At 37.2% G+C, this 24,271-nt stretch overlaps 1 protein-coding gene across 2 annotated transcripts in view; it reads left to right on the plus strand.

Moving 5' to 3' along the window:
* Positions 1-24,271, plus strand: part of Sik2 (salt inducible kinase 2) — an 89,665-nt gene that overhangs the window by 3,911 nt on the left and 61,483 nt on the right. For both annotated transcript variants that reach the window (XM_042682787.1, XM_042682786.1), the window contains exons 2-3: positions 8,162-8,278; positions 11,455-11,518. In XM_042682787.1, the coding sequence (XP_042538721.1) occupies positions 8,162-8,278; positions 11,455-11,518 (181 nt within the window). The remainder of the gene's footprint in view (positions 1-8,161; positions 8,279-11,454; positions 11,519-24,271) is intronic.

Raw genomic sequence — 24,271 nt, forward strand, 5'->3', positions numbered from 1 at the left:
TTATTTTCCTAATACTATATTTGGAAGCAACTTTTTCCATCTAGCTTACTATATAGATTTTGTCTTAAGTGAAATTCCAGAAAAACTACTTGTGCCTTTGTTTTCATTTTCTGGTAAAAAAAAATAGTTTTAACATAGGAAATATAAAGAATAAAGTGAGCAGTACACAGAAAGTATATGTATAATTCCCATACCAATAAGTTATTCTTAACATTATGTCACATTTCCCTCTACTCTTTTTTGAAACACATTTTTCTATAGATAAAAGCACATGGTATATGTAATATAAATTTTTCTACTTTTAGTAATGCAGACACATTTTTGCTTATAGTATATAACTTTGTAACATTTTTACCAGTTTTTGTTCTTGTAATTGTTATTAACGAGTTGTACAAAGGGCTTGCAATTGTGTGTCAGTTTATGAGTACAATGCTTCTTGGCCAGTGTCACCCCTTTATAATATTTTAATATTACATTCTACCTTGTGAATGTATCTTACTTTATTACTGTTCATCTAATTTTGAATATTATATAACTTCCAATTTTCACTTAAATAGTTGCCAAGGAGCCTTGTCAACTAGTTATGTCTCTATTTAAATTTTTGTGGAAGAATAATCGCTGTTAAATTTCTGGAAGGGAAATTTCGAAGTGAGAAAGTATTATTTTTACATTAAAGAGTTACATTTTTTATATAATTTATGTTTATTATTTGTAAACTTGAAAATATAGATAAATGAAAAAAATGACCTACCCTGAGATACCACCGTTAGTTATTTTCAGATTCGTCTCTGAAAGATAACTGAGTGTTCCTTAACACCATACCTCTTAAACTGCTTACTTGAAGTATATTCAGGTAAATGTATGGTCTCTTGAATTTTACTGACTTTTCCTGAAAGTGGGCCTATTAAAATGGCATGTTGGTATTAGATTACTTGCCTCTCTTAAGAGAACCTGGAATGCAGAACTGATACCAAGCTCACTCTGAAAATTGCTTGTGTTCACTAAAAGCTCTCTATGCATTTTAGGACTTTTCTCTTTAGATCTAATTCTTAAACTACTACCTTAAAAAGGTAGGAGGTTTTTTTTTTAATTTTCCAAAATAAAGTCTGAAAATTTTATTTTTATAGCAAGAATACAAAGAAAAGAGCGTATTATATGATATTTAAAATATTTCTCAAAGCAAACTTATGTTTTAAATGCATTTGGATAATTTGCTTTGAAATTTTTAGCTCTGTTCACTAATCCTGGTGTTTATTTTGTACTACAAAGTATTCCAGATTTCAAGCAGTAGCTGTCTAATGCACAGTAGAAGGACTTGTTAGCAAATAACTTAACCTCTAAGTTGTATCTAAGCCCATTTATGATCTTTAACTGTGTACTGAAATAGAAATTATATTTGTCACATAATGTATATGTGCTTTGTTAAAATTGTCCTCTAGTTTCTTGGTATCCCAGACAAATAGTAGTTGGCAAACTATTCTGCTAAATATTGCTCAAAACCATGTACTCTTTTGGGGAGGAAAGGAGAAATGTGCAAAATAAGGATTGTGTAAATCCTCATATTCTGTAGAAATTTTTAACTTTTAACAGAGTTTAATGTGTTCTGATCTTATGTCCTTAGAGAGATTCTCTCAGGATCAGACCATTAAGAAAACATTTATTTGGAAATAACTGAAACTGGCCTCTCTTGAATTCAAATGATGACATTTGATTTATGTCCCACTGCTGATTGCAGATTCATTTCCTTAGCCTCCTTTGGATTCCAGAATTCCTTATATCTTTCTTTCCTTTTTAAAAATATATCTACAACCTCTCCTCCTTTTACTTCTATCTTTACAAAGCAAGTTGTTTGTGGAAAAGTTTCTTCATACAGAACATTTGTGGAAAATGCTTTCCCAGCCTTCAAAGAGAAATAATCTATATAACCAATTGGAGAGTGTCAGGAGTTTCAAAGACACTTAAACAGGAATTTCAGTTAATATTCAGGCAAAATTTTTGAAATATTTACTACTACAGATTAAGACCTATGTTTTTGGTGTACTGAACTGAGAAACAGTGCTAAACATTTAAAGTTCCTTTTCAAAGTCAACCTAATATTTACATGGTTTTCTTCAGATTACAGAAGTTGTACATATTCACAGCCATTGTTGGAAAGCCTAAAGAAGAAGCAACTTCCTTGCTTCTGTTTTCAAAACACAGGCTATTTGGCTCATATCCTCTTAGTGTTTCACATATATTTTATATGTATGCAGTCATTCACATATATAATCTTTTTATTTAGAATATTGTTAACATTTCCAAGTATAAAAAACACTATATGAAGCAAAATCTAATAGTGTTCTTGCATATGAGTATTGCATTTAATTTAGTTAATTTCCTGCTAGTGAATATTTATTTATTTCTACCTCATGCTCTATAACATAATGTCTCAGACAGCATTCCTTTATGGGTAGTTTTGTACATTTGAACTTAATTGTTTCCTCTAGACAATTCTATAACAATGGAATTCTTGGGCGTGTATGTATTATATGTACATACACAAACACACACACACACACACACACACACACACATTCCTATTTAACACCCAAAAAAAGAGGACTCACAGATTTTCACTAGGAAGAGCACACAGTTTCCAGGAATATTATCTTTTAAATCTTTGCCAATATTGCAAGGTGAAGAAATTACTGCTCTTCCAGGCTGCAAAAAGTCAAAGAGGATTTATTTATTGCTTATGTTCTTTTATTTGTTTGTTTGTTTGCCAGTTTGCCAGTGCTGGGCTCTGTCCCTAAGCCTCTCTTTGCTCAAAGCTAGTACTCTACCACTTGAACCACAGCACTTCTGGCTTTTTCTGTTTATGTGTTTATGAGGAATTGAGCTCAGGGCTTAATGTATGCTAGGCAAAGCACTCTACAACTACAACTAAGCTACATTCCCAGCCCCTATTATTATCATTATCATCATCATCATCAACAACATCATTATTATTATTTGCTGTCTTTTTTTTTTTTTTTTTTGCCAGTCTTGGGGCCTGAACTCTGGGCCTGGGTACTGTCCCTTAGCTCTTCAGCTCAAGGCTAGTGCTCTACCCTTGAGCCACAGCGCCACTGCTGGCTTTTTCTGTTTTTGCGGCGCTGGATTTGATTCCTAATTTTTTTTGGGGGGGGGTCCAGTCATGGGGCCTGAACTCTGGGCCTGGGCGCTGTCCCTCAGCTCAAGGCTAGCACTCTACCACTTGAGCCACAGCGCCACTTCTGGCTTTTTTCTCTTTTTGCTTATGTGGTGCTGAGGAATCAAACCCAGGGCCTCAGGCATACAAGGCAAGCGCTCTACCACTGAGCCACCTTCCCAGCCCGATTCCTATTATTTTTAAAGTTCACTTAGATCCAGACACTGGTGTCTCATATCTGTAATCCTTGCTACTCAGGAGGCTGAGATCTGACAATTGAGATTCAAAGCCAGCCTGGTTAGGAAAGTTTATGAGATTCTTACTTCTAATTAGCTACCAAAAAAAGAAGTACTTGAGAAAATGTGTATTAAAAACAACAACCGTGTTGTTACTTTATAAGAGATTTTGTATACTAGTAATAAGCTTTCTAGTTTATCTTGTATGCTTCCCCAAATGAGAGTCTTTCTCTGTTTCCTAGCAGAGGGAATATTATTTTTATTGCCATTGTTTATTCTAAGATAATGCATGTACAGTTAAGAATTGAAGAGCTGAATAATTTAATATGAACAACAAAATCTCTTGATTAGCTTTCTATACCAGTGTTTGAACTCAGCTTCATACTTGGTCAGGTTACTTGCTCAGTTGGTACTCCCATTTAAACCATACACCTCTAGCCTGTTTTTCTGCTTGTTATTGTGAAGATGGAGTCACAGATTTTTCTGCCTGGTTGGCTTTGAACTGAGATCCTTTAGAGCTCAGCCTCCTGAGTAGCTAGGATAACAGGTATGAGTCACTGATCCCTGCTTGCTTGGTCTTTCTGACTCCCTGTGGCCACATTTTTTGCCCCTAGTGGGAGGCATACAATATTATGTTAATAAGTAAATAGTATAAGGGATACAGCCCCATGCTAATAAGTAAATAGGGGAAAGAATACAGAGAATAAGTGCCCAGAAATCTGAATTTATTTGTATCCTTAAAATGAACTGTTGGAACATACCCTTTTGTAAGCTGGGGACTTTCAACACTCTATTTGGGAAATTCCAAAATAAAGGCTTTTTTTTGTTGATTAAATGTGTTAGTCACAGACCTATAAAATGCCTTGAGAGTAGGAATCACCCCTCTTTAATTTTGTATCTCAGACATAACCCAGGTATACCGTAGTTCAAAAACATGTGACTAGTAGTCTATTTAAAAGAGTGAAAAGATTGAATTTGAAGCAGAAGACCATCATGCCCACACCTCCAACTCACTAGAGCTTTAGAACTTGTGTAGGTTATATGACTTGCTGTTTCTCATCGATGTCTTAAGAGATTTGGGGTGCTGAGATTTATTTTTTATTTATTTTTATTTTTTGCCAGTCCTAGGGATTGAACTCAGAGCCCAGGCACTGTCCCTGAGCTGCTTTTGCTCAAGGCTATCACTCTACCACTTGAACCACAGCACCACTTCTGGCTTTTTCTGTGTATGTGGTACTGAGGAATCGAACCCAGGGCTTCATGCATGGTAGGCAAGCACTCTATCATTAAGCCACATTCCCAGCCCAGAGGTGTTGAGATTTGAATCTAGGACTTTATACCTGCTAATATATGATACCTTTTTAACTTCAGTTTTATTAATTCACAGGATACTACTACTTCTATGTCCTTCAGAAGAGCATTGATAACTAAATGAGATTAGATGTGTCAAAACATCTTTTTTTTTTAACATTTTTATTATTATATCTTTAAGTAGTTGTACAAAGAAGTTCCCATTCTACAAATCAGTGTATGAGTACAAGGTGTCTGACAACATTGTCACCCATCAATCCTAACCTGTCCCTTCTCGCACTATTTTTTAAAATTGAGATTAGGTGATTACATAAATTTCACATATTTCACAGTATTGTGGTATCAAAGTATCTTATAAAATTAAATGCTGTACAGTTGAGAAAGCCACCATTGTTACTATATTTCTGGGACATTCTTGATAAAGAGAATCATTTGAATGTTACAGAAATTCTCAGCTGATTATCAATGATCCCTCATTTGTTTTTTGGTTTTTTTTTGGTCCAGTCATGGGCCTGAACTCTAGGCCTGGGCGCTGTCCCTCAGCTCTTCAGCTTAAGGCTAGCGCTCTACCACTTGAGCCACAGCGCCACTTCTGGCTTTTTTTTTTCTGTTTATGTGGTGCTGAGGAATTGAACCCAGGGCCTCATGCATGCAAGGCAAGCGCTCTACTACTGAGCCACCTTCCCAGCCCCCCTCATTTTCTTTTCATTTCTGTGTCTATACCTGTTTTGTGCCTCCTTTGCATGAAAGTGTGGTTCTGAGTTCTAAGTAATGGGATGAGTAGAATAATATGCATTGTTTCCAGGCTTGGCCCCTCAGTATCACACCCCAACCCCATTTGGGGGTAGGGGAGTTGGCTAGAATGGAGACAATCTTCTGAGTAACCGTAGAAAACACACCCTAAGTATAGAAAGCCTCTTAGGCTGACTAACGTCACCTATCCAGTTCTACTACATAAGAAAAAACTAAACCTGCATTGTGCTTGAATCATTATATATTTGGGTCTACTTGTTAAAGCAGTTAGACTACCCCTATTACAAGGAACATGCTAACACATGCTTTATGTTGTCTTTAGAGAAACATATGCTCATTTAACAGCCTAATAAACAGGCAGATTGTGACGATATAATTCTGTCTGTCTGTCTGTCTGTCTGCCTATCTATCTATCTATCTTGGGTCTGTGACCCACTATAAAGTTGTAGAGAATTGAAATGAGAATTTTTTTCTCACATTGAAAAAAATGAGACAGTTTTCGTGTAAGTTTAATTGGATAATAATTTTTACACTTTAATATTTTTTATTTTTTTCTAAACTCCAAAAGGTTGTGCAGGGGCTTAAAATTGAACATATCCATCTAAGTATGTAGTGCTTGATCAGAATAGAATCACTCTCCCATCATTTTCTTCCCTCCCATCTGTTTCCTCTGCCAATTTTAATATTCTTGTTTTTTTACTTTTTCATTTTGGAGGCCAAAGTTCCAAAGCAATTTAACAGAGGAGCTGTCCTCAAGTATTTCTTTTACATTTGCTATCTAAACATTTATTAGTATTAAATATGGTAAGTTATGTGCAAAATTTTCTGACAATACAATGTTCAGTTTTAGAAAACTGTACTTTCTTTCTCCCCAACTCTACTTATGTCATGTGACTTACCTCTTCATAAAATCATTTTGTTTGTAATGAAGTTCTGGGTCTCTAGACTTACTTCAGAGACTGTATAGCAAGGCATTTTCTTCAAAGTATGCATGCGTGGAAATTCCACATGAACTTTCCCAAGGAAAGTTGAGGCAATTCAAGTATACCTTTACCCTTTTACCTAGTAGTTTTTACTCAGTCACCCAGAGGAAGTGTTAATCCCATATATTGTCTCCTTAATTAGAGGAAAAGAGTTCTTTACATTTTTAACTTTAACTTTGAAGTGGTCCTATAGTATCTCAAATAGCAAGTACAATATTAAGAATATATTACACTTACTTCCCTAACAAGTTTGACACCTTGAAGTTTCTAGACATTTTGATTATAATAATAACACTAGCAAGCATTATGAAAATAGCTTTCATAGAGCTCATACATTTTACTATCTCAAATGGAGTTACCTCTTTTCTTCTGAAGCAGTGCATTGAATTTTATATATTATGTTAGTAATCCAATTTCTCCTGGGAGACCTTGAGTTGTTCTTTGGGTTACAGTTAAGTCCGAAACAAGCAGTGCATAACAAGTTAGAAATAAAAAGGGGAAGAAAGCTGGGTGCCAGTGGCTCACGCCTGTACTCCTAGCTACACAGGAGGCTGAGATCTGAGGATCGTGGTTTGAAGTCAGCCCAGGTTGGAAAGTTTGTGAAATTCATCTCCAGTTAACCCCTAGAAAGCTGGAAGTGGGACTATGGCTCAAAGTGATACAGTACTATCTTTGAGCATAGCACCCAGGCCCTGACTTCAAGCCCCATAACTGACCAAAAAAAAAATTACTGAAAGCAAAACGTAGTTTATTTTTTTATTTTTTAGTCGGTCGTGGGGCCTGAACTCTGGGCCTGGGCACTGCCCCTCAGCTCTTCAGCTCATACTAGTGCTCTACCACTTGAGCCACAGCACAACTTCCGGCTTTTTCTATTTATGTGATGCTGAGGAATCGAACCCAGGGCCCCATGCATGCAGGGCAAGCACTCTACCACTGAACCACCTTCCCAGCCCCAAAACGTAGTTTATTAAAGTCACTTTGAAGTGTTATTGTTAACATACCAATGACAATGCCAAGCAGAACCTCCTAAGATACCCTATATGATTTAAGAAATTTTTTTTTTTTTTTTTGGTCAGTCATGGGGCTTGAACTCTGGGCCTGGGCGCTGGCCCTCAGCTCTTCAGCTCAAGGTGAGCGCTCTACCACTTGAGCTACAGTGCCACTTCCGGTTTTCTGGTGGTTTATTAGAGATAGGAGTCTCACGGTCTCTCCTGCCCGGGCTGGTTTTGAACCTCGATCCTCAGATCTCAGCCTCCTGAGTAGCTAGGATTACAGGCGTGAGCCACCAGCGCCTGTCTTTAAGAAATATTTACTGAGGGCTGGGAATGTAGCTTAATGGTAGATTGCTTGCTTAACATGCTTGAATCCCTGGGTTTGAGTCCTAACTACCACATAAACAGAAAAAGCTGAAAGGGGCGCTGTGGCTCAAGTGGTAGAGTGCTAGTCTTGAGCAGAAGAAGCTCAGGGACTGTGCTCAAGCCCTGAATTCAAGCCCAGGACTGGCAAAAAGAAAAAAATATTTATGAATAAATGAATAGACAAGCACTGAAGTTAACTTAGCTGTCACTAGGTTCGTAGGAACCTTCAGGTAAAGTTCCAGGTGTCATTTATTAAATGTCATTTATTAACTGTAAAATGTTACATACTAATATAATACAAATAATATACTATTATATACTAATTACATTTATTTATGTTCTGGAATTTAGGTGGCGATTAAAATAATAGATAAATCTCAACTGGATGCAGTGAATCTTGAGAAAATCTACCGAGAAGTACAAATAATGAAAATGTTAGACCACCCTCACATAATCAAACTCTATCAGGTATGGCTTAGCTTTCCAGTCTCAGTTCTCTATTTTACATCATGATTTTCCCTCTTACGTTTTCTAACCTGTGAAAGAAATATGCTTTTATTCATCTACATACATTCTTTTTCCTTTATTATCTTTACATTTAAAAATTGGAATAGGGGGCTGGGAAGGTGGCTCAATGGTAGAGTGCTTGCCTTGCATGCATGAGGCCCTGAGTTCAATTCCTCAGCACCACATAAGTGGAAAAAACCAGAAGTGGTGCTGTGGCTCAAGTGGTAGAGAACTAGCCTTGAGCTGAAGAGCTGAGGGACAGTGCTCAGGCCCAGAGTTCAGGCCCCACGACCAGCAAAAAAAAAGAAAAAGGAATACTGAAGCTAAGTGGTATCTTAATTTTAAGTTGTCTCTGAAACTGCTATTTACTTGTTTAAAAGTTTGTAGTCGTGCATTTATAATTCACTGTTTTGAACTTGCTATATATATATTTTTTAATGTGGTGCTGAGGAATCGAACCCAGGGCCTCAGGCATGCAAGGCAAGCGCTCTACCACTGAGCCACCTTCCCAGCCCCTTGCTATATTTTGAAATCAAAATTTTGTTTATTTTCTTAAAAGCAGAAGTTTGTGTCCATTCATATGTAGAATTTTTTAAATTGAAAAATGGTTTCTAAACTCTTGATGCTGATCTATGACTTTGGCCACCAAGGTATGATAGGTGTACTCATAGCATGCTAGACTCAACCTATACTCGTTGTGAGATTTATGGTTGAATTTGCTGAAAAGTTTTGCAAGCTGATTAACATCACATTAGTAGCTCAAAATCAATTAAGTGTTAATACCAAAGGAATTGGCTTACAAATCAGGCCTTTTTTTCCTGTCAGCCAATACTACTGTGTACTCAAATAAATTTGCTCAGGTCTTTGGGAGTATAAGAAGAAAATATTAGAATTTCTAGTTAAGTTTATGATATTCTCTTATATATATTTTATAATGTATGTATTTATACATTGACACATGCATATCCACAAATGTGTTTATACATAAGCATGTATACAGACCTGTATATTTAGCTAAACACTGTTTATAATAGAAAATGACATTTTACAAAGATTGGAGACCACGGACTTACAACTTGTCTACTATGTGTCAGTCCAAATATTTCTTAAAATTATAAAACTATAGGGGCCTCTTAGGTCAAACTTACATTATTTCTCCCTTTACAGTTTTTTGTTAATTCCTAAAGAAAATAGTTCTAAGAAACTAATGATAGTTGGACCATAGCTGATGGACCACATGAAGAAACTAAGGATAGTTGGGCCGTAGCTGACGGACCACATGGTTAAATTGAGGTTAAATCTTTTGTGGTAATTCTGATTATTGACAATAAAGAGTTGAGGTTGAGTCTGTATTTGTTTAGGCCCAAAGTATAAATAAAACCACTTTGTTTTTTGGCCTGATATGTAATTTTAGGACAAAATTTGTTTTCAGCCTTTCAGTAGCTAGCTGAAAACTACTTTTTAATTTAAAAGAATGTTCCAGGGACAAAGACTAAAAATTACTCATCTTGAATAACAAAATTAACATTTTTCTAATTCAGGATATTTTGAAAAATCAAATTGGTGACAATTGACACACTTCTTTCTGAATCTAGAAAACCTAATTTAAATAAAAATAGCATTGAAATGGTGAAAGATGCTTGTAAACAATGTTTTAAAATTACAGTACTTTGTAATAATATTAAAGTATAGAAGGAAGAATTGAACATCCTGCCAGATTAGCTAGTCTAATCTTAGATCAACAAGTTCTTTTTTTAAAAAAACTAAGTTCTTGTTTTATTATTCTTTTCTATTTCTTTTTTTTTTAATTTTTTTTTTTGCAGTACTGGAATTTGAACTCAGGACTTTGAGTTTGCTAAACAGGCACTCTATCATTTGAGCCCTATTCCCAACCCTATAATTCGTTTCTTGTTGTTGTTGTTGTTGGTCTTGGGGCGTGAACTCTGGGCCTAGGCGCTGTCCCTTAGCTCTTCAGCTCAAGGCTAGCACTCTTCCAATTGAACCATATCACCACTTCAGGTTTTCTGGTGGTTTGTTGGAGATAAGTGTCTCATGGACTTTCCTGCCCAGGCTGGCTTTGAACCACAATCCTTAGATCTCACCCTCCTGAGTAGCTAGGATTACAGGCTTGAGCCCCCAGTGCCCGGCTTATAATTCCTTTCTTAATTTGTGTATCATGGTAACAGAAGACTCAAAAACTCAGTGAGGAGGGGTTGAAAAGTTGGTCTTGAAAACTTTTTATCTATATCAGTATTTATAAATTTTAATGTGTATACAAATCATTTGTCGGTTTTGTTAAAATGTAAACTCTAAGCTGGACTTTCATGCTAGCTACTAAAGATACTGAAGTTTGAAGATCACAGTTCAAAGCCAGTTATAAACACCAAGACAAAGCCAGAAGTGGAGCATTGGCAGAATACTAGCCTTGACCAGGAAGCCCCCAGGACCAGTACCCCAAAAAAAGTAAACTATATCAGTAGGTTTGGGATTCTGCATTTTGTGTCTGTGTGCTGGTCGTGGGACTTTTTTATTCTTTTTATTTATTTTTTATTTTTTTGATCGGTCATGGAGCTTGAACTCTGGGTTTGGGCGCTGTCCTTTCGCTCTACAGTTCAAAGTGAATGCTCTACCACTTGAGCCACAGTGCCACTTCCAGTTTTCTAGTGGTTTATTGGAGATAAGAGTCTCACGGACTTTCCTGCCCAGACTGGCTTTGAATCATGATCCTCAGATCTTAGCCTCCGGAGTAGCTAGGATTACAGGCATGAGCCACCTGCGCCCGGCTTGGGACTTTTTTATTCTTGTGGTTAATTGGAGATAAAAGTCTCTCCGACTTTCCTGCCCTTGCTGGCTTTGAATCATGTCCTCAGATATCAGCTACCTGAGTAGCTAAGATTACAGTGAGCCATTGCAGCCTGGCTTTTGGGATTCTGCATTTCTAATAGGTACCTGGGCCTGTTGGGCCATGGACCTCACTTAGGAAGAGCAAAGATCTAGATTTTTCACAAAAAAAATATTAGCATAAGATATTGTAAGGCAGATTCTTTTATGAATAGTTTGAATTTAGGTAACTCTGTATAACATGTGGTAAAGTTTTGTGCTTCCTGACAGACTAATACGATATTATTTTTTAATAGGTAATGGAGACCAAGAGTATGTTGTACCTTGTGACAGAATATGCCAAAAATGGAGAGATATTTGGTAAGCTAAAAATACAGAATATATATTTTTCTTCAATTATGTTATTAAAGAAACTAATTCTCCCCTTTGGTTGAAAACTAGATAGTCAAAGAGAGGGAGACACTCCGGTCATATTGCAAGAGACTTTCTTTTTCCTTTTTTATCTTTTCTTTTACCTTTCTTTTTAGAAAAGCCATCACAACAGGTATTAAGTACTGCTATGGCCCTGGTTATCTAAATAACACAATCCCTGAAAGTGTTGATTTTACACTTGAGAGAGGTAGTCATCGTAATTGTAAGACCTCAGACCTCGTCACCAAACCTCTGAATCATGGTTCCTTTAATTCTAGTAAGAAAGGATTTGATTAATTGTCCTCTATGATTCATTCTAACCCTTATATAGTCTATTAGTTCTAGCTTTCATCTAAAATATCTATTAGTTTTACACTATGAATTCAGTGAAAGTATCTAAATATTTTTGGCACTTAACCCAAATTTAAGTCCAAAGCCTCTTGTTTGTTTTCCTGGACTTCATTTCAATAAATATTGTTTTATGTGATAAGAGGCACAGAGCTTGTGCCTTTGGGTTCTTCTCATAGTACCCTCCTTTGGTTTCACTGTGTGTGAATGACTAGAGTCCTATATAATTTATTATGTCAAAATTGTTTTCCAAACAACTTGATTGAGGAACAATTCACCTAAAATAAATTACATATTTTAATGTGCAGGATTTGACATGCATGCAAGTTTCCTACAGTTAAGCATCCAATTTTGCATGAAACATTTCAAATCTTCCAAATTTCTTTGTATCTTGAGACAGTCACTGGTCCTTTTTTTTGTAGCTTCTGGAATTTTATATAAACATATAATCACCTAGTCTATACTCTTTTTGTCTTTCTTCCTTCTCTCTGTATAACTATCTTGAGATTCATCAATTTTCTTATGTATATCAATATCTTTTCATTGCATATAGTATTGTTATATGAATATACCGTATTTGCTTGTCCAGCTATTTATAGATATTCGATTGGTTCCAGCTAAATTGCCATGATAGGATGCATTAACAGTAACTTACAAGTAATATGGACCACTTCATATTTAGTATAAGAACCTTAAAACAATATGTTTCTGTTGTGTCCTTCAAGGCTTTTACATTCTTTATTGACATATATTACATGTACCTAATTTATAAGACACAATAAAGTATTGTGTCTTTTTAACAGTCAGCTGTCTTGTGTGTGTGTGTTTGTGTGTGTGTGTGTGTGTCTGTCTATGTGAACTCTGGGCCTGGACGCTGTCCCTGAGCTCTTCAGCTCAAGGCAAGCACTCTACCACTTGAGCCATAGTGCTACTTCCAGTTTTCTGGTGGTTAATAAGAGTCTCAAGGACTTTCCTGCCCAGGTTGCCTTTGAACCATGATCATCAAATCTCAGCCTTCTGAGAAGCTAGGATTATAGGTGTGAGCCACTGGCGCCCGGCTCAGCTGTCCTTTTAAATCCTATTTATTAGTGTTGTTACTCTATCTTCCTCTGCATATTTGCATTTTTATCTTATGTGAATGCATATTTTCATATTAGGGTTATTTTCCTTTTTTCTGAGGGATTTTATTTCTTGTATTCTTGTATTACAAGTGATAACATTTTCAGCTTTTGTGTGTCTTTTTTTGTTTGTTTGTTTGGTCTGTCATGAGTCTTGAACTCTGGGCCTGGGCACTGTCCCTGAGCTCTTCAGCTCAAGGCTAGCACTCTACCACTTAAGCTACAGCCTCACTTAGGCTTTTTCTGCTTATGTGGTGCTGAGGAATCGAACCCAGGGCCTCATGCATGTGAGGCAAGCACTCTACCACCGAGCCCTCTTTCTAGCTCCTTTCTATTTGTGGTTTTAACAATTTGATTATGATATGCTTTTGTGTAGTTTTCTCAAAGTTCTTCATTTAATGATCATAATGCTTCCATCTCTTTCTCTTTTCCATTAGAGATTTTAGACCAGTACATTTGAAATTGTTCTATATCTAGTCCAGGCTATTTGCTTGTTGGATGCTATTTTCCAGTTCAATTTTTTTCTCTGTCTGTTTCATTTTAAGTACATGTTCTTCCTTCCTTCCTTCTTTCCTTCCTTCCTTCCTTTCTTTCCTTCCTTCTTTCTTTCTTTTGCCTGTCATGGGCCCTGAACTATGGGCCTGGGCGCTGTCCCTCAGTTTTTCAGCTCAAGCCTAGCGCAATACCACTTGAGCCACAGTGCCACTTCTGGCCTTTTCTGCTTATGTGGTGCTGAGAAATCTAACCCAGGGCCTCATGCATGCAAGGCAAGCACTCTTCCACTGAGCCACCTTCCCAGCCCCAGCCCATGTTTTTTCTATGTCTTCAAGTTCACTCGTCTTTTCTTCTGTAGTGTAATCTGACATCATTCCAATTGAGTGTATTTTCAACAAGTTAGAGGCTTTATTTTTTTTAATACCTTCCACTGTATTTACTTTGCTATTTTGCTACTGTTGTTCTGGTACTAGGGCTTAAACTCAGGGCCTGGACTCTGTCCCTTAGCTTTTTATCAAGACTGGCACTTGAGCCAGTCTTCAGCTTTTTGCTGGCTAATTGGAACTAAGAGTCTCATGGATTTTTCTGCCCAGGCTGCCTTCAAACTTCAATCCTCAGCACCACTTCCAGTTACTTCCAATTGTTTCTTGGAGATTAAGAGTCTCATAGACTTTCCTGCCCAAGCTAGCTTTGAACTGAGACCTCAGACCTCCCCCTTCTGAGTATCTAGGGTTACAGGCATGAGCCACTAGTGTCCGGTTTTACTAAACTTTTTGAATATCTGGAATATAATTATAAAAACAATAATTTTCATATTCTTTCACTTTAGATTGACTGTTTCTCCTCTGTTGTGCTCATATTTGGCTGCTTCCTTACATGCAAAGATGGAGGCAGGGGAAGTGGAGGAGTTGTTTGAGATTTTAAATAAAGTGGTCAAAGAAAGCCTTTTGGACATTTGAACAAAGACTTGAAAATACAGTCTTCCAGATATAGGAAAGGGAGAATATCCAGAGATGTGTAAATGCAGAAGCCATGGGACAATAGTGTGCCTGGTATTGATATTCAGATGATAATCAGGAGGGCAGTATGTTGGAAGCAAGTAAGGGAGAAAGAGACAGACTGATAGGAAATGCAGTTGAAATGGTAAACGGGAGGCAAGAGCAGGGCGGGTGTGGGGTTCAGTCGCCATTCTAAGGACTTTTCTCTCACCTTGAATAAACTTAGGGAACCTTTTTTTGCGAGATTTAGTTGAGAAGTCACTGCATCTGAGTTAGCATTTTGAAAGCATCACTTTGACATACAGTGCTGTGTTGAGAATAGACTGGAGTGGGAAGGGGTGGAAACAAGGAGATTAGGTAGGAGGCTGTTGCAGTAGATAATAATACAGACCAGAATTGAAGCTCATGACTCTCTACAGGGAGTCAGGAGTGGTCAAACTCAGAATATATTTTAGAAGTAAAATCAGTATGATTTCTCTTCAGATAGGGACCACCTAATAAGTACTATGGATAAGTATAGAAAAATCAGGGCCTGAAACCTTGAAACACTCAAACATAAAAAGGTTAGGAAAGAGGAGAAGCCAGCAAATTTGGAAAAGGAGTCCTTCCCAGGAAAAGGTGTGAACATCTGTGTCAAACAATGCTTGTAATTGGCAGTTGGTAAGAGCCGTTTTGATTGAGTGACTGGAGCAAAAGCTAGATGCAAAGGGTTAAAAGAACAAATAAGAGGAATGAATATGACCAAAGTGTATTAGGTACATGTGTGGAAATATAATGAAACCCCTTTTGTACAATTAATATGCAGTAATCTTTTTTAAGAGAACAGAATGGGGGGCTGGGGAAGTGGCTCAGTGGTAGAGCGCTTGCCTTGCAAGCGTGAGGCCCTGGGTTCGATTCCTCAGCACCACATGAGCAAAAAGAAAAAGAAAAAAGCCGGAAGTGGCGCTGTGGCTCAAGTGGTAGAGCGCTAGCCTTGAGCTGAAGAGCTGAGGGACAGCGCCCAGACCCAGAGTTCAGGTCCACGACCGGACCCAAAAAAAAAAAAAAAAAAAAGAGAGAGAGAACAGAATGGGAAAGGGAAGTATATTGGTGAAACTAGGTTAAACATATTTTGCTAATTCTTTTTTTTTTTTGGGGGGGGGAGGGTCCGGTCATGGGGCCTGAACTCTGAGTCTGGGCGCTATCCCTCAGCTCTTCCGCTCAAGGCTAGCACTCTACCACTTGAGCCACAGCGCCACTTCCGGCTTTTTTCTTTTTGCTTATGTGGTGCTGAGGAATCAAACCCAGGGCCTCATGCGTGCAAGGCAAGCACTCTACCCCTGAGCCACCTTCCCAGCCCCATATTTTGCTAATTCTTGAACTTACATGATAAGTATGTGAGGAGTTTGCTGTAGGATTTCATCAGCTTGTTTCATCAGTATGTTTGAATTATGTAATAGAGTCAGTTTTTAAAAGAACAAAAATAGAGCAAAATACACAACTCCTTCAAGCAGTTCTGCTGCTTAATGGGAGAGAAGAAGTAGGGAGATACTTGCCAGAGGTAATAAAGTCAAGTGAAAGATTTTTATGTCTTTACTCAAGATATGTTTAAGCTTTAAGCTATAGTTTTATTAAACTGGAACCGGCTTTACATGTTCAGTGTCATTTCTATGAAAATGAGGTGGTCTCGGTTACTTTGCCACTGGTTTGGAGCAAATTGTTTGGAATAAATTGAGGCATAATTTGGCTTAACATATAAAGCATTAATGTAAAATACAGTAGACACATGTATAAGTAAAAGTCTGAAAAGAACTAGGAGTATAGGTCAATAATAGAGCACTTTCTAGGAGGTCTAGGTTCCCAGTACTGCAAAATGAGAGATGGAGGGAGGGAGAGAAGGAAGGAGGTGGTTATAAAGCTTTGAGAAGATGAATCTGCTGTGCAGTTTTCTTTGACATGTCTGTGCCACATGCTGTCTTTCTCTGCCGTACTTTTCTATAATAAATTTTCCTATTACCTTAAAAAAAAGTATAAAAAACCTGTTGAAGATAGATGAGTTGGACAATGAGTGCTAGTTATCTTATTTCCATTCTGGTAGAGTTAATTTCATGAGTGCTGAAGATAATGAGCAATAGAATATACTTTGAAGGGATGATGAAATCTTTGGATAATCTTCCATATTTTAAAATGAAGATTCTAAAGGGAATGGAGCTCATTTGTCCCATTTATTTTCATTTACTTTCTCTTTGTCATAGTTTTTAGCTCAATAAAACTCATTGTCTTTTGTCAGAAAAATTACTTCTTTCCTTATTTGACTTAATCATGAACAAAGCCATCTGAGCAAAGTGTCAGTGTTGATTGCTTCTACCCTCTTCAGATGGTTTTAGACACTGCTCGTTCAGCTTCTAGATGTCTCAAAGAAGACCTTTCTCTGTTCCCACTAATGCTTCTGTTCAGGTGTCCTAATTTTTGCCTGTCTATATTAAGCAATCATTTCCTAACCATCGTGTTTTTACATTGGCTCCAGAGTTGTTTCTAAATTGCTAACATAACCATTTTAGTTACGTTTGAATTTTCTGTCATTAATGACTACTAATTACAGAGAAAATAATACTGCAAACAAGGTAATGGCATGAAACAGTTTTAAGTAAAAGAACTGATGCTTCAGTATCTGCTGCACATACAAGAAGATGTAGTCCAGGTAGCATTAGTCAAGTAGTGAAAAATATATATAAAGTTTTAAGTGAATTGAGCCAAAAATATTCCAAGTCAGCTGGAAACAAACAAAAAAGAGCTACTGAAATAGAACTGAAATATGCATTTGAACTATATCTGAAGATTTATCTTTCAGGTTTATAACTTTGGAATCAGTATTTAACTTTATAAGTATTCTTTTAGTCCTACTCTGTGCTAAGGCTGTTAAATTCCTCCTTCTTATTTCATCTCCCCCTCCCCCATTCCTTTAGTTTCACATTTAGTTGGCCAGTAAATCATACCCTGTGTTCTTGCAAAATGACTCAAAATTGAATCCTTCTGTTTCCCTAGTCATTATCCTAACCTAGGCTTTCATCACCCCCCTACTCAATGAAGATCTCATGTATATACTCTGTTTCTTTCCTAGTCAATTACATTTAAGCATAATTCCTGTTTAATCTTCTCATACTCCCATGCTACTATTGTTATATTATACTACACGAGTATTTAGTAACCTCCACTCCCCTACCTCTTGCTTATTGGATAAAACCCAATCTCTTTCATGTGCAACTGAGCTAGCTCCAGTAAGTGTAGGGGCTCTTCTTTGTGTTGGCTATCCATACATGTGGACAATTATGTGCAGATTCTACTATCCAGTACAGTTAGTAAATCAAACTTTCTAGTTCTTTTTTCATTTTTCTTCTTATTGTATATCTTTCTATCTTAAAAGTTTTAGCTTTTTAGCCACATGACAGTGACTCACGCCTCTAATCCTAGCTACTCAAGAGGCTGAGATCTGAAGATAGAGGTTCACAGCCAGCCCGGGGAGGAAAAGCTGTGAAACTCTTTTTTTTTTTTTTTTTTTTTGGGGGGGGGGGGGTCCGGTCTTGGGGCCTGAGCTCTGGGCCTGGGCGCTGTCCCTCAGCTCTTCAGCTCAAGGCTAGCGCTCTACCACTTGAGCCACAGTGCCATTTCCGGCTTTTTTTTTTTCTGCTTATGTGGTGCTGAGGAATCAAACCCAGGGGCTCATGAATGCAAGGCAAGCGCTCTACCACTGAGCCACCTTCCCAGCCCCAAGCTGTGAAACTCTTATCTCCAATAAATCACTTGAAAAACTGGAATTGGCGCTGTGGCTTAAGTGGTAGAGCACTCGACTTGAGCTGAAGAGGGGAGGGACAGTGCTCAGGCCCAGAGTTCAAGCCCCATGATGGACCCAAAAAAAAAAAAATTTTAGCTTTTTAAATTTAAGATGGCAAATTCTATAATATTTGTTACAGAAAAATCTGACTTCCCTCCTCTCCATTCCTTAGAGTAAACCACTTTTAGCTGATTAGTTTAGATTTACCTTCATTTCCCTTATATATTTGTGGTGTTACTGCTGGATTTTCTTCTGCTTTATGCACAGTATTCTAAATTCTTCCTTAAAGTATGTAAGAGGCAAGTCTTAAGAGGCGTATAGGACTAGCTGTAGGAAGAATTGTTAGGAAAGGGGATTAGGATTACTTGTTAGTGTGACCATTTCCTTTAAGCCAAAAGATGATAATGATGATGATGATGAAAAAATATTTTCAGGATGATAAATCTAGCAATGATCATGTATACTGTACCTCTTCTACAAAGAGCTGAAGTGTTTTAACAGAACAATGCCAAAATAATTCTCAAATATAAATAATAAGCAAGCTGAACCAGAGATTGCAAATAACAGAAAACAGTTATCAAGGGAGCAAAGGACCACAAATAAGCAGAAGATAAAGACCTAAAAGCTTCACATTTTGCTTTAAGCTTTCAGGCTGCCAAATGTGACATAGTCAGGTACAGAATTTTATCTATACACTCCTGAAACAAACTAAATCTAGAATAAAATTTCCCTCCGGGGTTTCTTTTAGAGGTTCTAAGTAAGCTAAACATCTAATCCTTTTTGAACTGTTTTGGAGTTTTCATTGCTTTTGAAATAGGATCCTTAACTAGGCCATCAAAACTCATTACACTCAGGCTGGGATTAGTTCAGTAGAATGGAGTGTTTTTACCCAGCATGCACAAGGACCTGGTTAATCCCCAGTGCCCCCTCCCAAATATTATATTTTGCCCTTAAAAGCACTAACAATAATGTATGCTTCTTAAATAATTGATGGGTACTATTAATGTTTCCAGTTTATAATAGAAGAGACTAAGGCACACAAAGTTTAAATAATTGGCCTAGTTACAGAACAAGTATACAAAATAATATTGCTAAGATTCAAAGCCATAGTCTGACTTCTGATCTTATAATCACTGTAATGTGATAACTAGTTATAGACTTCAAAGTTCTTTGAACTTAACAAGATTCTGTCTCAGTTACTTTGCTCATTTCAGTTTCATCTGTTCTCCCTTTATCTCCTTAAGCATTGAATTGAATCTTGATGGATACCATTAATTTAATATTATCATTAAAGACTAGAAAATGAGAAAGCATTTAATTTTTTTTGTCCACTGTGGTGAGTATAACAGTTTCTTGATATGATATTGAGCTTTGCCTCTATATTCCCTGGTATACAATGGAAATAGGAAACATTTAGGGCTTTGAAAGGTACTTTGAAAACTGGCAGTTGAAGAGGATGCCAATGGCTCGTGCCAGCCCAGGCAGGAAAGTCCATGAGACTTTTTTCTACAATTAATCACCAAAAAGCTGTGAAGTAAAGCTGTGGCTCAAGTGGTAGAGCACCAACTTTGAATGAAAAAGTTAAAGGATAGGGTTGAAGCCCTAATGATTTACCAAATCTAATGACAAAATAAATTTATCTCTCAGGAAATGCAAGACCCAAGCTGGTCTTGATTGAGTGGTTCTCAAAATAGAACATGTAAATTCCTAATTCGAAATCTGTGCTCCTGTTTATTTGGAGCCCTGGAAAGCCTTTGCACTCTACATATTCCAGTCCTCCTTAAAAAATAAAGTTCTAGCTGAAGTTTCAGCTTTTCCATAGTCTTTCTCAGTTCTATCCATGTTTATCTTTTTCTTATAAAGCAATCTATGAAATTATTCTGCCCAACTAATAATTAATCCATATACTGTTTTTCATTATTTAAAGCCTGGTATCCTTTTTTCTCTAACAGATTGTAGGTTTCTGGGAAAAAAAATAGCACAGTACAAAGCATTTTGTAAATGCTTATTGAATGAATAGTATAATTGTCTATTTTGGCCTTGTTTGCTCATGATGCCAATAGTAGAACACTGTCAGGTTAAGCAGTCTGAGGTACATCTTTGTTCAGTTTTTGAAAGAAATATTTACTCTTTGGGAAATAAACATGAAAGAGGAAATACTAATTGAATCCAAGGAGAAAATGGGCTTCCTCTGAATAATGAATAGTTTTTGGATACTTACTGATAGTTAACCATCTCATAGTTACTTCCTTTCTTCCAACTTCCAAACCTCTATAAGAATAACCTTTTCGGAGTACTGTTGTAAATAGAGCATATACATGTAAGCTAGGTAACTTTTCTTTCCCAGTATTTAGCAATTGGTTCTTGTTTCTGAAGAGTATTATTTTCTTGATCAGGTAGCATGGAACATGGGATGGCAAGTGAATTTGCTAAAGAGAGTCTAGGCTATTTACAAAGATAAGATTTCGATTTTGGATTTTTCCGTGGAATCATAGGTGTGATTAATGAGAGTTATTCAGAGTTTCTACATTCTTTAGAATTGTTTTTCATGTTTGTTCATGTGATCACGTGTAATAAATGGTGCAGAAATCATAGGGTGGTCACCTCAACAGACAATTTGGGCACTGTTCAAACAATTAAACCGGCAGTCAGGAGATTCCGGTCCGGTAATTAAATTACTCAGGGCCTTTGTTTTCAAACTTCTGCTCCTTGGTAGCCTGTGTCTTTCCAGGCTGAGCATGTGCCTGAGGTTTATTGATTCATTTCCTGTCTTTCCCTTTCAGTGGTAACATATTAAGATGCCAGCTGTGATCATTGGAAAAAGACTTTGTTTGAATCAAAATACCTTTAGACACTTGGTTACTCAGACAACCCTGGGGGACAGCTTTTATGGCTGTTGGTTACTTCTTAATAGTTTAAGATTATGTTAGGGAAGTAGTAGCTGGTTTGTTTTCTATTCTAAGTAAAACAAACTGTGTTGGGGCTGGGAAGGTGGCTCAGTGGTAGAGTGCTTGCCTTGTATGCATGAGGCCCTCGATTCGATTCCTCAGCACCACATAAGCAGAAAAAGCCAGAAGTGGGACTGAGGCTCAAGTGGTAGAGTGTTAGTCTACAGCTGAAAAGCTGAGGGTCCGCCCAGAGGCCCAGAGTTCAGGCCCCATGACCAACAAAAAAAGAAAAGAGAAACTGTGAAGGTTTTGCTCACTTTAGCCAACATGGCCTTAAGTGTTATTTTTTGTGGGGTTTTTGTTTGTTTGTTTGTTTTGTTTTTTGGGTTTTTTTTGCGGGGGGGGGGGGGGGGGGCCCAGTCGTGGGCCTGAACTCTGGGCCTGGGCGCTGTCCTTCAGCTCTTCAGCTCAAGGCTAGCGCTCTACCACTTGAGCCACAGCTCCACTTCCAGCTTTTTCTATTTATGTGGTGTTGAGGAATCTAACCCAGGACCTCATGCACGCAAGGCAAGCACTCTGCCACTGAGCCACCTTCCCAGCACATTGTTTGTTTTTGTTGTTGTTGTTGTTGATTTTTAAAATTTTATTAACCAGGGTCTCAAATGCCAGATCCATCATTACTTCAGTTCTGACTATCATTTTTCTCTTGAATTATTTCCATAGCCTAGGGTCTCTGCCTTCAGACTAGTCCTTTCTAAGCTGGTTTTCATGTGTTACCGCCAAAATGTTCTCTGTATAGTATTGATGTCATCTTTGTCATCTTTTTTCTGGTTGGAGTATTTCTGTGGCTCCCCACTTCCTTCAATATAAAATCAGAAGGTAGTATGGAACTGATAAAATGACCTACCCCTCTATCTTCCTTCCTGATCACATCCTAGGCACATGTTCTCTGGCTTTTATTGACTGAACATAATTTGCTGTGTAGATGATGTATAAACAAACATTGCTTTCATACTTCTGAAGATAGTAAATGTCAGTATGGGAAGATACTGAATTGACATGTTCTTCAGAAAAGGTATGCAAAGGCTGAGTTCAGGCAGTTAAAATTAGACTATCCTTAGATGTAAAATTTAAGATCTTTCCCTTTGAAATTTTTATTAAATGTGTGTGATAAAGTTATCTTTGCAGATATCAGATTTAATTGGATTATATGTAAATCTTGGTAGTTAAAAAAACAGTAACTATATGAAAGAGTGATTCATGATTCAAATAGTTGTTATTAGGCTCCCTCTTGTCTTTGTTATAAAAAAGTCAGAAGTAAGGTCTGTGTGCTAGGCCAAGTTTCCCTATTAAATTGTACTATAAACATCCTTGGGCAAGCCATATAACATTACTGAGCCTCAGTGTCTCATTCAGCCTAACAAGGAGAAGAAATCTGAGTTGTATGTTTGGTAAATATTATGTACTTGGTACTGTGACCAGTGATGGGATTTAAAAGAACAGAAAAGAATGACTTAACTACTGCAGTACAAGTATTTGTAGTAATTTTCTGGGTCTATAAAGTTGGTATCTGCAAATCTCAGGAAATAAAGTCAAGTTTCTGAACATATATTTGGTAGATGGTATATATTTACCAGAGGTAATTAAATTGTTATTAAAATCATATGTTTGAGAATACAAGTATAATTGGCTTTAATTGAACAACCAGATTGCTGAAAGCAGCCCCATATTTCTAACTTCCATTCTGAATTTCAGTTATCTCCTGCAAATTATCATCAGCCTGCCTTAGTTATGGATCAAAGCTAACATTCTATACTATAAGCAAAGAGCTACTTCCGTATCTGGCACTAACTACATCGAAGGGAGTGTAAGAATTCAGACTGATTTTACTTAAATGTACTTGTAGTGAGTGGTGTTTGAACTAACAATGCTGTTGATTGTCCCGTGCCTTTTCCCTATTCCTGTATACACTTTTGGGCATAAAACACTGAATGTTCTGTGATGTGTGTGTGTGTGTGTGTGTGTGTGTGTGTGTGTGTGTGTGTGTGTGTGTGTGTGTGTGTGTGTGTGTGTATGTGTGTAAGAGAGAAAGAGAGATCTTTCAAGGTCCATGTTGTTCTTAGCCTATGGTTTTCCTCTTTAGTTCCATCTAATTTATTGTAGCTCACAAATCTAATCCATTAGTTTTTTTGTTTTTTGTTTTGTTTTTTTTGGGGAGTCCGGTCATGGGGCTTGAACTCTGGGCCTGTGTGCCATCCCTCAGCTCTTCAGCTCAAGGCTAGCGCTCTACCACTTGAGCCACAGCGCCACTTCCGGCTTTTTTTCTTTTTGCTTATGTGTTGCTAGGGAATCAAACCCAGGGTCTCATGCATGCAAGGCAAGTGCTCTACCACTGAGCCACCTTCCCAGCTCTCCATTAGTTTTTATATAATTGCTAATTATTAGTTGATTATACTTTTTGGTTATTTCCAAGATTTGATGGAGAAGGAAGAAATTAGAAAGATTTCAGTTATAGCCTTACAGATTTTCTTTGAAATATTTTTGTTTTTGTTTTCATATACTTTATATTTCGATTTCCCAATTTCTCATTAATTAGCTTCTAGTTTATAATTAGCATCCCACTTAATCTCGTGCCACATATCCTTCTTCCTTCCTTCCTTCCTTCCTTCCTTTTTGCCAGTCCTGGGGCTTGAACTTAGAGCCTGGGCACTGTCCCTGAGCTTCTTTTGCTTAAGACTAGCACTCTACCACTTGAGTCACAGCACCAATTCCTGCTTTTTCTCTTTATGTGGTACTGAGGAATGGAACCCATAGCTTCATGCATGCTAGGCAAGCATTCTACCACTAAGCCACTTTCCCAGCTCCTCATGCCTAGTATTTTTCTTAACAGTTATTTTGTACTTGATTTTCAGTTAATTTCATTTGCAATTTTTTAAATCTTCTGTAGCTCTTTTTCTATCAGTTTCTTTAATAATTAAGGCTTGTTTTGATACAGAGTTAGGCTCCTTTTCCAGTTTTATTTCCCATTATTTTCCTGTGTGTGC

This window comes from Dipodomys spectabilis, unplaced genomic scaffold, assembly GCF_019054845.1.
Source record: "Dipodomys spectabilis isolate Male_0828 unplaced genomic scaffold, ASM1905484v1 ptg000076l, whole genome shotgun sequence".
In the NCBI taxonomy this organism is placed as follows: Eukaryota; Metazoa; Chordata; class Mammalia; order Rodentia; family Heteromyidae; genus Dipodomys; species Dipodomys spectabilis.